We start from the raw sequence: 13,237 nt of genomic DNA on the forward strand, positions 1-13,237 counted from the left end.
AATCTCCTGTTGTCTCCAGTCCCCCAATGTCCCCTGTTCGCCATTGATCTCCATGGAGGACGGATTTTGTGTAGGTATAGATACTTGGGAGACATTTACTGTGATAGGTCAATGGTCAGGCTGTCACAACCATGCATAATCTCCTGTTATTCCCAGTACCCAATGTGCCCTGTCCCCATTGATCTCCATGGAGGACGGATTTCGTGTTGGTGAAGGTATTTGGGAGACATTTACTGTGATAGGCCAATGGTCAGGCTGTCACAACCATGCATAATCTCCTGCCGTTCCCAGACCCCCAATGTCCCCTGTTCGTCATTGGTCTCCATGGAGGACGGATTTTGTGTTGACGAAGATACTTGAGAGACATTTAATGTGATAGGTCAATGGTCAGGCTGTCACAACCATGCATAATCTCCTGTTGTCTCCTGTCCCCCAATGTCCCCTGTTCGCCATCGGTCTCCATAGACGACGGATTTTGTGTTGGTGAAGATTCTTGGGAGACAGTTACTGTGATAGGTCAATGGTCAGGCTGTCACAACCATGCATAATCTCCTGTTGTCTCCTGTCCCCCAATGTCCCCTGTTCGCCATCGGTCTCCATAGACGACGGATTTTGTGTTGGTGAAGATTCTTGGGAGACAGTTACTGTGATAGGTCAATGGTCAGGCTGTCACAACCATGCACAGTCAAAACTCGTCCCCTGGTGCTGTCCTCAGTCCCCCATTGAGCCTCATGAAGGGAGGACTTCGTGTTAGTGAAGATACTTGGTAGACCTTTACTGTGATAGGGCTTTGGTCAGGCTGTCACTACCATGCATAATCTGCTGTTGTCTCCAGTCCCCCAATGCCCCCTGTTCACCATTGGTCTCCATGGAGGACGGATTTTGTGTTGGTGAAGAAATTGGGAGACATTTAGTGTGATAGGCCAATGGTCAGGCTGTCACAACCATGCATAATCTCCTGTTATATCCTGTCCCCCAATGCCCCCTGTTCCGATTGATCTCCACGGTGGACGGATTTTTTGTTGGTGAAGATTCTTGGGAGACATTTACTGTGATAGGTCAATGGTCAGGCCATGCATAATCACCTGTTGTCTCCTGTCCCCCAATGTCCCTTGTTCGCCATTGGTCTCCATGGAGGACGGATTTTGTGTTGGTGAAGATACTTGGGAGACATTTACTTTGATAGGTCAATGGTCAGGCTGTCACAACCATGCATAATCTCCTGTTGTCTCCAGTCCCCCATTGTCCCCTGTTCCCATTGATCTCCATCATGGACGGATTTTGTGTTGGTGAAGATTGTTGGGAGACATTTACTGATATAGGTCAATTATCAGCCATCACAACCATGCATAATCTCCTGCTGACCCTGTCCCACAATGTGCCCTGTCCCCATTGATCTACATGGAGGACGGATTTCGTGTTGGTGAAGGTATTTGGGAGACATTTACTGTGAAAGGCCAATAGTCAGGCCGTCACAACCATGCACAGTCAAAAATATTCCCCTGATGCTATCCCCAGTCCCCCATTGAGCTTCATGGAGGAAGGACTTCATGTTGGTGAAAATACTTGGGAGACATTTACTGTGATAGGTCAATGGTCAGGCTGTCACAACCATGCATAATCTCCTGTTATTCCCAGTGCCCAATGTGCCCTGTCCCCATTGATCTCCATGGAGGACGGATTTCGTGTTGGTGAAGGTATTTGGGAGACATTTACTGTGATAGGCCAATGGTCAGGCTGTCACAACCATGCATAATCTCCTGTTATTCCCAGTGCCCAATGTGCCCTGTCCCCATTGATCTCCATGGAGGACGGATTTCGTGTTGGTGAAGGTATTTGGGAGACATTTACTGTGATAGGCCAATGGTCAGGCTGTCACAACCATGCATAATCTCCTGCCGTTCCCAGACCCCCAATGTCCCCTGTTCGTCATTGGTCTCCATGGAGGACGGATTTTGTGTTGACGAAGATACTTGAGAGACATTTAATGTGATAGGTCAATGGTCAGGCTGTCACAACCATGCATAATCTCCTGTTGTCTCCTGTCCCCCAATGTCCCCTGTTCGCCATCGGTCTCCATAGACGACGGATTTTGTGTTGGTGAAGATTCTTGGGAGACAGTTACTGTGATAGGTCAATGGTCAGGCTGTCACAACCATGCATAATCTCCTGTTGTCTCCTGTCCCCCAATGTCCCCTGTTCGCCATCGGTTTCCATAGACGACGGATTTTGTGTTGGTGAAGATTCTTGGGAGACAGTTACTGTGATAGGTCAATGGTCAGGCTGTCACAACCATGCACAGTCAAAACTCGTCCCCTGGTGCTGTCCTCAGTCCCCCATTGAGCCTCATGAAGGGAGGACTTCGTGTTAGTGAAGATACTTGGTAGACCTTTACTGTGATAGGGCTTTGGTCAGGCTGTCACTACCATGCATAATCTGCTGTTGTCTCCAGTCCCCCAATGCCCCCTGTTCACCATTGGTCTCCATGGAGGACGGATTTTGTGTTGGTGAAGAAATTGGGAGACATTTAGTGTGATAGGCCAATGGTCAGGCTGTCACAACCATGCATAATCTCCTGTTATATCCTGTCCCCCAATGCCCCCTGTTCCGATTGATCTCCACGGTGGACGGATTTTTTGTTGGTGAAGATTCTTGGGAGACATTTACTGTGATAGGTCAATGGTCAGGCCATGCATAATCACCTGTTGTCTCCTGTCCCCCAATGTCCCTTGTTCGCCATTGGTCTCCATGGAGGACGGATTTCGTGTTGGTGAAGGTATTTGGGAGACATTTACTGTGAAAGGCCAATAGTCAGGCCGTCACAACCATGCACAGTCAAAAATATTCCCCTGATGCTATCCCCAGTCCCCCATTGAGCTTCATGGAGGAAGGACTTCATGTTGGTGAAAATACTTGGGAGACATTTGCTGTGATAGGCCTATGGTCGGGCCGTCACAACCATGCACAGTCAAAACTAGTCCCCTGATGTTGTCCCGAGTCCCCCATTGATCTCAATGGGGGTCAGATTTTGTGTTGGTAGAGATACTTTGGAGACAGTTCCGGTGATAGGCCTACAGTCAGGCCGTCACAACAATCTATAGTCAAAACTGATCTCCTGACGTCATCTGCAGTCTGCCGTTGATCTTCATGGAGGACAGATTATATGTTCGAGATACTTGGGAGACAGTTCCGGGTGATAGGCCTATGGTCATGTCATCAGAACCATGCATAGTCAAAACTGGTGCCCTGACACCCAGTCTGCCATTGATCTCCATGGAGGATGGGTGTTGTGTTGATGGAGGTACTTGGGAGACCTTTACAAGGATAGGCCTGCGCTCAACCATGCATAGTCAAACTAGTGTCCCGATATCCCCAGCAGAAACTTATTCAAACAAGTTCCTAATGTAAGGCATAGGCTCTTAAAACCTCAAAAGGACTTAATGGCAAGACTCAAATGCATAAGATGAATACAGCAAGGATTTAAACATTGTGATATTGTTTATTGACAAGTATATATATTGCAAAACAATGGGTATTATTACAGAATGGGAGGGGGCTCTCGCGGGGGACACCATCTTTACACAGCGTAATAATCATTTTTCATAATTGTTTACATTAAATCACATCAAAGTTCAAGCGATTCATGAGCCCTTATATATACACCCGATGCAGTGCTCCTTTGCTGTGTAAGCCTTACAAAAATCTACAAAAATTATAGAAGTGAATGAATTCTAAGAACAGAGGCTCAATTGGTCAAGAGCACAGAATAAGACCCCAAAAAAAAGTTTTTCCAGAATGCGCAAGATTCCAAATTGGGTTCCTTTTTTTAGGCTGGTCTACTCAATTGGAAGAGGATCTCAACACTAATCCATACAAACAATTCGGATAGAATATAGTTAAGGAATTCACGAAACGTGGCACAGAGATTTTTCAAGAAATCGAGAGCACACACTGAAGTAGTGGTTTGTTGATGGATATTCTGGATGTCCCAAAATAACTGTCAGAATAAACCGGAAGGTTTCTATTACTACATCAAAAGCCTCCAATCCTGCACAGACTTTAACGGCCAATGTATCAAGATTTGGAGAGAAAAGAATGAAAACACTTTCCACAAGCAAGTCAGGGTCACCTCTGTGACTACTCAATGACTATGGCTGAATAGTTGACTAGTACGTTTCCTTAGAAACAACACAAAATGGGAGTATTATTGATAAGCAGAACATTGGATAAAACCACTTTAAGCGCTCCGTAAATGAGATACTTTTGTCACATGCATCTTATCATCATGAGAGACAGGCACAATTTTGGTCATTCACCGCAGTAATCATCAAAAGTCGCAGCAATAAATATACCTCATTTGCACAGCGCCTTAAGGTAAATAAACCGTTTGTTTCATGATATTTCATTTAAGATAGCACATATAGAAAATGTTGGTTTTGTTAGAAGAATACAGTCACTGTTACATTGATGTCGACTTGTCATGAATGTCAAGGTTATACATCATTTTGACAAAGTATTAGTTGCCCCATAATTGAAAGGATGACCAAGGCTAACTGAATGTACATACAGGGTGACCCAGGAAAATGTGGGACACATTTTTGCTAGTCACAATATATATGGCCAAGCAGACTGGCAAACAAGAATGACACCTGCAACTTATAATAAATTAGAATGAAATGGCATACAGAAGACAGTAATCTGACAAACACAATCCACGAGACGCACACACACTAAGCTAAGTCCCTCACTAAGACACACTACATCTGTAGCGGACTAAAGGAAGAGGCCAAGTCCCTCACTAAGACACACTACATCTGTAGCGGACTAAAGGGAGGGGCCAAGTCCCTCACTGAGACACACTACATCTGTAGCGGACTAAAGGGAGGGGCCAAGTCCTTCACTGAGACACACTACATCTGTAGCGGACTAAAGGGAGGGGCCAAGTCCCTCACTGAGACACACTACATCTGTAGCGGACTAAAGGGAGGGGCCAAGTCCCTCACTGAGACACACTACATCTGTAGCGGACTAAAGGGAGGGGCCAAGTCCTTCACTGAGACACACTACATCTGTAGCGGACTAAAGGAAGGGGCCAAGTCCTTCACTGAGACACACTACATCTGTAGCGGACTAAAGGGAGGGGCCAAGTCCCTCACTGAGACACACTACATCTGTAGCGGACTAAAGGGAGGGGCCAAGTCCTTCACTGAGACACACTACATCTGTAGCGGACTAAAGGAAGGGGCCAAGTCCTTCACTGAGACACACTACATCTGTAGCGGACTAAAGGGAGGGGCCAAGTCCCTCACTGAGACACACTACATCTGTAGCGGACTAAAGGAAGGGGCCAAGTCCCTCACTGAGACACACTACATCTGTAGCGGACTTAAGGAAGGGGCCAAGTCCTTCACTGAGACACACTACATCTGTAGCGGACTAAAGGGAGGGGCCAAGTCCCTCACTGAGACACACTACATCTGTAGCGGACTAAAGGGAGGGGCCAAGTCCTTCACTGAGACACACTACATCTGTAGCGGACTAAAGGAAGGGGCCAAGTCCTTCACTGAGACACACTACATCTGTAGCGGACTAAAGGGAGGGGCCAAGTCCCTCACTGAGACACACTACATCTGTAGCGGACTAAAGGAAGGGGCCAAGTCCCTCACTGAGACACACTACATCTGTAGCGGACTAAAGGAAGGGGCCAAGTCCTTCACTGAGACACACGACATCTGTAGCGGACTAAAGGAAGGGGCCAAGTCCCTCACTGAGACACACTACATCTGTAGCGGACTAAAGGAAGGGGCCAAGTCCTTCACTGAGACACACTACATCTGTAGTGGACTAAAGGGAGGGGCCAAGTCCTTTACTGAGACTCACTACATCTGTAGCGGACTAAGAGAGGGGCCAAGTCCTTCACTGAGACACATTATCTGTAGCGGTCTAAAGGGGCAACCATGAAGTAGGTAAACACTTCTGAGAGAGGTCAAGTCCTCATCTGCACTCATTTTCTATGCACATAGGTTCTCACTCTGGCCCAGCTGTTATAGAAAGTTCTGTTCCGCTCTGTTTTTATCAAGCTTCCCAGTGTTTACATACCCCATTGAGGCCACAGATTTCAAAACACTGAACAGACAGCAAACCTTATTACACCCATTCCTTACTGGTTATGAGCGAAAGGCGTATTTAGCTGAAGAAAGTGAATGGCTAAATTTACAAACTTGAAACAAGTACTTGAGGCTTACCCATTTGATAAACCTTTACTCTCTGTACCTACCCTTCAACGTGTTCAAGAAGTGAATTCACCAACAGACAAAAGCGCTCAACTTACGAGAAATCTTCAGCCAACTTCTACAAACCTGTACATATTATATACACTCACTTCAAAAACCGTCAAATTGTTTCTAGTAGGATTTTCAATCAAAGATGTGAAGCAGGTGTTCATAATTGTAAAATCCAAATAACTAAAACTTTAATTTCTTAACTCTGTCATTGACATTTGAGTGAGACTTTGCCATGATCAGATAAGAATAATAACTGTCACTGATCAGAAGCCTTCTAACTTGAATACAACTCACCGGAATATCGTTGTTCGTATGCATTGTATGTAAACACAGAGCTGTTTTAATTATGCATGTTCAGGGAGATCTATGTACACGGTGAGTTCTAGGCATCGCAAATATTACACAGTGATGAACAGTATAATTAATGCACAGGTGATGTACGGACTTGTGATAGTCTGCAAGCAAATGAAATGCCAAATCAATCGTCACTTGACAGCTATACTATAACTTAGATATATTCGTGTGCCTCTGTTCTTAGCGGTTTTTGCGTTCAGACAACTGCAAATATATCTGCAAAAATGAAAATATAATTGAAATAACTCTTACAGGGCCGTACTCTTACAGGGCCGTACTCTTACTTGGTCATACTCTTACTTTCTTCGTTCTTTGTCGTTTTATAGTTCTTGTTATGGTTGCGAAACCTGCCTTATATTGATTATAAACTGACAGCCTTGTGCTGTACCTAATTACTTGTATGTAAACATGCTCTACTGATATCATTCCAAGCCAGCTGGAACACGATCCTTTATCAAGCAAATTAACTACGATATATTCGATAAGAGGAAAGGTAACACCTTCAGGGGACTGGTACTCATAGTCAACTGACTTATGTAATCAACATGATTATCAAAGGTCCTAATCTTAGCTATATAACCACAGATTATTTGAGGCACAGTTACACATAATTGCAAAGACTACTAATTCTAATCTAGAACAGAATCTCTTCTCAATTAATACAGATTAAATCTGTAGTAATTAAGATAATTAGAAGCTGATTTGTGGACATTCCCAACTCAGTCAATTCCGATTTTAAAAGCCTTGAGGAACAAATAGTGAAGAATTTAGTTAGACAAGGTGACGTCCTTAAAAAGCGGTGTCCTCCTGACAACTATTTGAAATCAAAGACGCAATGTCTTTTCAAACCCAAACTGTGGTCTCAACCAATTGTAAACAAAAACTGGTGAATGAAAAATAAATAAAGTTGATACCGATAGCCCCCCGTTGCCCAATTCATACTGGGGGAGTTTTACCTTCTACACACAAGCAATTCAACAAAACATTTCATTAACATTTGACCTAGCATTCCTACATTACACATATTTATCATATTGTATTTACAAAAGGTTCGATGCGAGCGGCCCGAATTCGGTCAAAAACTTTGCCCGCATACTGTACGAGTGACAGGACATAAATTAGTGAAACTCTTAGCTGTGTCATAAGTATAATACAGTGCGTAAAAATCGGAAAGGCTACACACGCATAATATTCACATGATATATTACATGACCAAGGAACATGCCATCAGCCCGACAATGGACCAGAAATGTCATCAAGTCAACCTACGCCAAGATGGATTATATCACCAAATCAGATTTTATGAAGCGCTGCAGTCGAGGGTACCACACGGGAAGGGATTGCTCGAGACTTCCAACGATACCGTCAACCCTGCATATCAGACAACTTGCTTTTTAACAAAATTCATCTACTTTATAGAAGTTTCCTAAAAATTTATCAATTTACAGAAGTTTTCTCAAAACTGCCGAAGACATTGACAGTTAGAAGACTTCTCAATGTGAAATGATTGTACGTCTTCCAAATAAGAAATGACTGGGATACACTCACCGGTCTGTACAAGTTTTAGTGAACATTACTCCCCCTCAAGTACACCAGGCAAGAATTCCATATTTCGTGCTAACAAGCTAAATCACAAAACCGAAAAATTTAATTAGAGAAAGCTAAACCCCACAGCCCGAATATCAAACAGATAAGCCAAATTTCATTTTTCCAGTGGCATCAGGTGAAAATTTCTAATGGTAAAAATGGTAACCTCAAAAATAATGCAGAAGTCAGCATTTGTCATTTCATACCCAAAATAAGGACTATAGATCCATACTTTTAAGTGTATAGATGTAGCTATTAAAGATGTTTGGGGAGTGTTCTGACCAACTGAAGTCAACCAAGGTCCAATTTGCTGAGCTGCCTCCGATGTGTGTTTTGAACAAGTCACTTAACATCAAAGACAAGTTGCACAGAATGATATGCCACATGGTATAAAATGTCACTCATCGAGCCTTGTTTTGTATGACAGTTATTACACAAATTTCATTATCAATACAAAATACCCCAAATTTGGCAAATGTTGACAACTGCCTTTGCTATTATTGTTATTATGACCATTACAAACAGGCCCTTTTATTCGAATATAAGTGATATATTCATATATATATATATAATATATATACACATCATAAACACTGATGGAATAAATCGATGAAGTCATGATGAATTTATGTCACTCATTTAACCTTTTCTGAAGTTCCCCATCGTGCAACAAACTAATAATAATTGCGCTGGCTCTATGAGGTCTTGCTGATAACTGATTGCAATGAACACCCGATTTGATATTATGCCACTTTTTATACATCCCCCACATTTTCATATCGAAGCTGAAATCAATCAACTCTCCAAGGAACCGTCCAAAGCTGAAGTCATCCAGACCAGCAGTTCAAACAGTGAAATACATCGTCCTCACCAATAATGGACACCTCTGTATAAGCAAGACACTCTCTATTGTAGACAATGGTTTAATACAGAATAAGTCAGTTTCTGTTCGACCTCGGTATTCTGGACTCCTTTATAATCGTAATGTAAACCGTGAAAATTTTGGGTGCTCAAATTTGCTCATTTTCAATTGGCAATAGACTGAACATTGCTGTGGCTGCTCAAATTTATGGCAAACGCACGAGAGTTTATTCCTTCAAGCTTTGGAAGTTTAGTTTCGTGACGCAAAAAGTGTGAAAATGAAACACTCGGAAGAATATCACGGTTTACAGCAACAAAGAAAGCATTTGTAAGTCTCAAGAGGGTTTTTATTTGCGACTGCTGCTAATTGAGACAGCTGTTTGAACTACTGACCCAGAGCATTAAAAACGTCCACTGCGCAGTTACAAGAATGAACTAGGCTCTCCGTGATGAACAGTACAGAACTTGACAACATTTGTTGATAACAGAAAAAACACTGCAGTAAAAAACTAGTCGTTGAAAATTATTTACACATATTTAACCTAGTCAGTAGATCCGACCATAAATCTTATAACCCCTGCGGTCGGAATATCATGGTGTCACAAGAATGTGCATGGTCCATTTTTCGGAACTTTTTCATGATCAATTTCATTTTTATAAACTATGAGAACAGCTATTCAAGTTTCAGTGACCCTGCAAGGACCCATGGAACTGCAGCCTCCTTCGTAAAGAAGTGTGTGTAAACTATAATTTCATCAAGCAGCCCCAATTGGTACCAATGTCAAAGCCCTCTTGTAAAGAGCAGACCACTCATTACTTTTAATAACTTCACCAGCTTTTCTGACGTTTGAATATCTGACAAACTCATTGCTCGAACTCCTCCAATCTTTTCTGAAGGATTCATGCTCAACATTTCTACATCAAGCCAGAAGATAATCATAACAGACAACAATTATGACAATGACTGTACCAGAACAGCACAAACACTGCATTTCCACTCCATAATATCCTCAGAAAGATGGCCGACAATTTCTGTTTTAGTGAAATGTTTCTTACAATGTTATCATTATATTAAGAATAACCTGATTCTATACAAACATCGGTAGAATATACAACCTAAATTTCATCACTAGAGCTATTAGTGTGTATACACAATGAAGGCTAGGGGGCCACCTCAAAATATTATGAGGACGTCCAAGTCCACATCACCACAAAGAACCACTACGGATCTCGCAGGCTAGACACGCCAATCAGGCCCTACACACCAATGACTACGAATCATCTCGCTGCCCCCACTCAACACCATCACATTCTTAGCCCTCAACAACTGCCTTCCATTTCTTCTCGAGGCAGACGCGCCTTCCCAACTGCCCTGATGCGTGGATATCCTACCCAACATCGCCTGCAGTTCAGGGCCCACCCTCACCTAGCACCGACACAACGATGATAGCTTTCACAACTATCAGAAGTTATCCTCACAGTAATTCGTTGCTTCAACTTCCCAAGGGAGATCCAAACCTTTCAGGACAGAACTCTTACAGATACTGTAATATCTGAACCACACCGCCCTATACGGACTAAGTTTTTGCACAACTGCAAACGCCCCATTGAAATTTCATAGATTGGACTTCTAACAACAAGACTCTCCCCCAGCTCAATTCCCCGTCATTTCGGGTGGCGCCTAAGCCTCCATGCAGCGAACCAAAATTCGATAAATCCCTAATTGTCTGAATGGATCATCATACGAACACCTTAGCAAGTGCGTCTGCACCGGCGCTGGCAATAAATGGTTTTGATGGGTGGAAGGCAACATCGTAAATAGATTCGTCAAATTTCTTTCTGTGTGAGGTGATCTCCTGGACGCACGTCTTGCTATCCAAGTTCCACAGTCGTATAGAGCAATCATGACCTGCAAAACGAACAAGTTGGTTCAGAAAATAGTCATGACAAACTTTTTTCGGCGGAGAAATCTAGGCTTTTTTATCACTGCTGATGTCTTTCAGACAGTTCTATCCCGTGCCCGTTTCTAGAAGGTTACACAGGGATAGGGGGCGTCCAAAATGATACCTGAATTATTTTGAAGTCAGAAGTGGAAATGCCAGGAAATCATAGCACAACCAATAAATATACACTTTTCATGGACTAAAGAGTTTATCAAATCTCTGAAGCACATCTTAGCATCTGCTTTGCACAGAAAGGGTAACCCAAGTCCGGGAGTGAAAGCAAAAGACAAAAGGTACTTACTTCCCGAGAGTAAGTATAATCCATTAGGATCTACTGCTAAGCTGGTTACAGCATCGAGGTGGGCAACCATAGAATGAATCATTTTACCTGAAAGATCAAACACAGAGTCATGAAATGATATCAAATAACTACATTTCCATACAAACTTTTAATGCAAATGACAAAAGAAAATCTGGTGTTTCAATTGCAAGAAGTCCGAAAATATTTTCTCATTGCGAAATCAAAACTTTGTTCCTCATTGCATTGATTGAAGTTAGAACCACTGAAATCATGCTTGTCCAGATGTGATCTCTTACATGTATATGCTTGAGATTCAGTTTCAAGTTGCCCCATAAGGTAAAGTGGTACAATTACCATATAGAAACAGTACAATTCTCGGCCCGACAGTTCAGATGATAACTGGCAGTACACATGCATGACCACGGAGACTATGATCGTACCGAGGCTAAAATTGCACCATATTACTTTATATGGCATTGACTGCAGACCATCGCACAATCTAGTGCAAGAGCCACATGCACCAACTTACCAGAATTATTATCAAAGAAGCGAATGTGTCTATCTTCATGTGCAGTGATTGTTATTGGTAAGGTCGGGTGGCTGACCACCCGGTTGATCTGATTGGCAACGTTTGATTCTGAAAAAAAATCATGAGTACAATAAGAGAACTTGCAGAGAACTCCATTGACAGATCTTGTTGTTAGTCAAACAATTCCAAGATTAAAGGAGATTGCTCGTCAATCCACGTGACTATCAGAGACACCTGCAGTGAAAATATTCAACTACTTCGGTTTCCATATAAGGGATAGTCATTAGCATATTTCTACTACAATGTTTACTATGAGTCTAAGCACGTGGGTCACCCAGGTGGCTCCGCAAGCGAGGTAACTTGACGAGGCATGGTGTTATACTATAATAGTACCTTACGAATCCGCATGGAGCGCGTTATCGATAATGGTCGCAAATAATGTCAAAAACATAAAAAGTTATCGTAAATATTGTTATATTTCTGGATATTGGAGTATGTAAATGATAAGGAGACCTAAACCAATGACAGACCAGTATCCTATGAACCTTACTAGTGATTTGGGGTTCTTGAAACTCCTTAGATTTATCAATGAAAGCTTATTCCCGCCTTAGGTTTTTACCGGGCCATTCATAGCACACCAATTTCTTAAGCGTTTTAACGAGAACTGTCCTTTAACACTGTCCATCTTACACTTACCAGAGCTTTGTTTCGTATCCAACTTGAGGACCTCTTTGGAGCTTTCTACATCAAATATATACGTATTAGATGAGGTATATGAAGCTACCATTTGGTTGGGTTCACACCGTACAAAGTCAACAGACGTCGGAACTCCAGGATCTGGAAGAGAAGAGAAGGAAGTGTTACATCAAATGTAATGTTAGGATGTTCTGAAATGAATTCCTTTTGACATGATAGGGTTCATCAACCAAAGGAAATTCATTCCTTTTCACATGTAGTGGTTCAGGAGAAACAGTCATTGAGAATCTTGGCCAAATCAGAATTTTTTTAGGTAATAAATACTTCAGAATTGTAAAACTATCACATTAATAAACAAAGTTAATCTGTTTAGACCCTATTCATGCTCCCATAATAGAGAGGAAGACTGGTCTAAGGACAGCACCCTGACAACAAAGCTCTGGGGCACTTTGGCAGAACTCTCTAGGAAAACAAAGCTCTGGGGCACTTTGGCAGAAATCTCTAGGAAAACAAAGCTCTGGGGCACTTTGGCAGAACTCTCTAGGGCAACAAAGCTCTGGGGCACTTGGGCAGAACTCTCTAGGACAACCAAGCTCTGGGGCACTTGGGCAGAACTCTCTAGGACAACCAAGCTCTGGGGCACTTTGGCAGAAATCTCTAGGACAACAAAGCTCTGGGGCAC

General features: G+C 42.6%; 1 protein-coding gene across 2 annotated transcripts in view; it reads right to left on the minus strand.

Annotated features, from left to right (window-relative positions):
• Positions 1-3,479: 3,479 nt before the first annotated feature.
• Positions 3,480-13,237, minus strand: part of LOC135484060 (striatin-3-like) — a 32,185-nt gene continuing 22,427 nt past the window's right edge. For both annotated transcript variants that reach the window (XM_064765152.1, XM_064765151.1), the window contains exons 15-18: positions 12,556-12,696; positions 11,860-11,967; positions 11,331-11,417; positions 3,480-10,995 (exon numbers count right to left, since the gene is read on the minus strand). In XM_064765152.1, coding sequence (XP_064621222.1) covers positions 10,826-10,995; positions 11,331-11,417; positions 11,860-11,967; positions 12,556-12,696 — 506 coding nt within the window. In that variant the 3' untranslated portion in view covers positions 3,480-10,825. The remainder of the gene's footprint in view (positions 10,996-11,330; positions 11,418-11,859; positions 11,968-12,555; positions 12,697-13,237) is intronic.

This window comes from Lineus longissimus, chromosome 3, assembly GCF_910592395.1.
Source record: "Lineus longissimus chromosome 3, tnLinLong1.2, whole genome shotgun sequence".
In the NCBI taxonomy this organism is placed as follows: Eukaryota; Metazoa; Nemertea; class Pilidiophora; order Heteronemertea; family Lineidae; genus Lineus; species Lineus longissimus.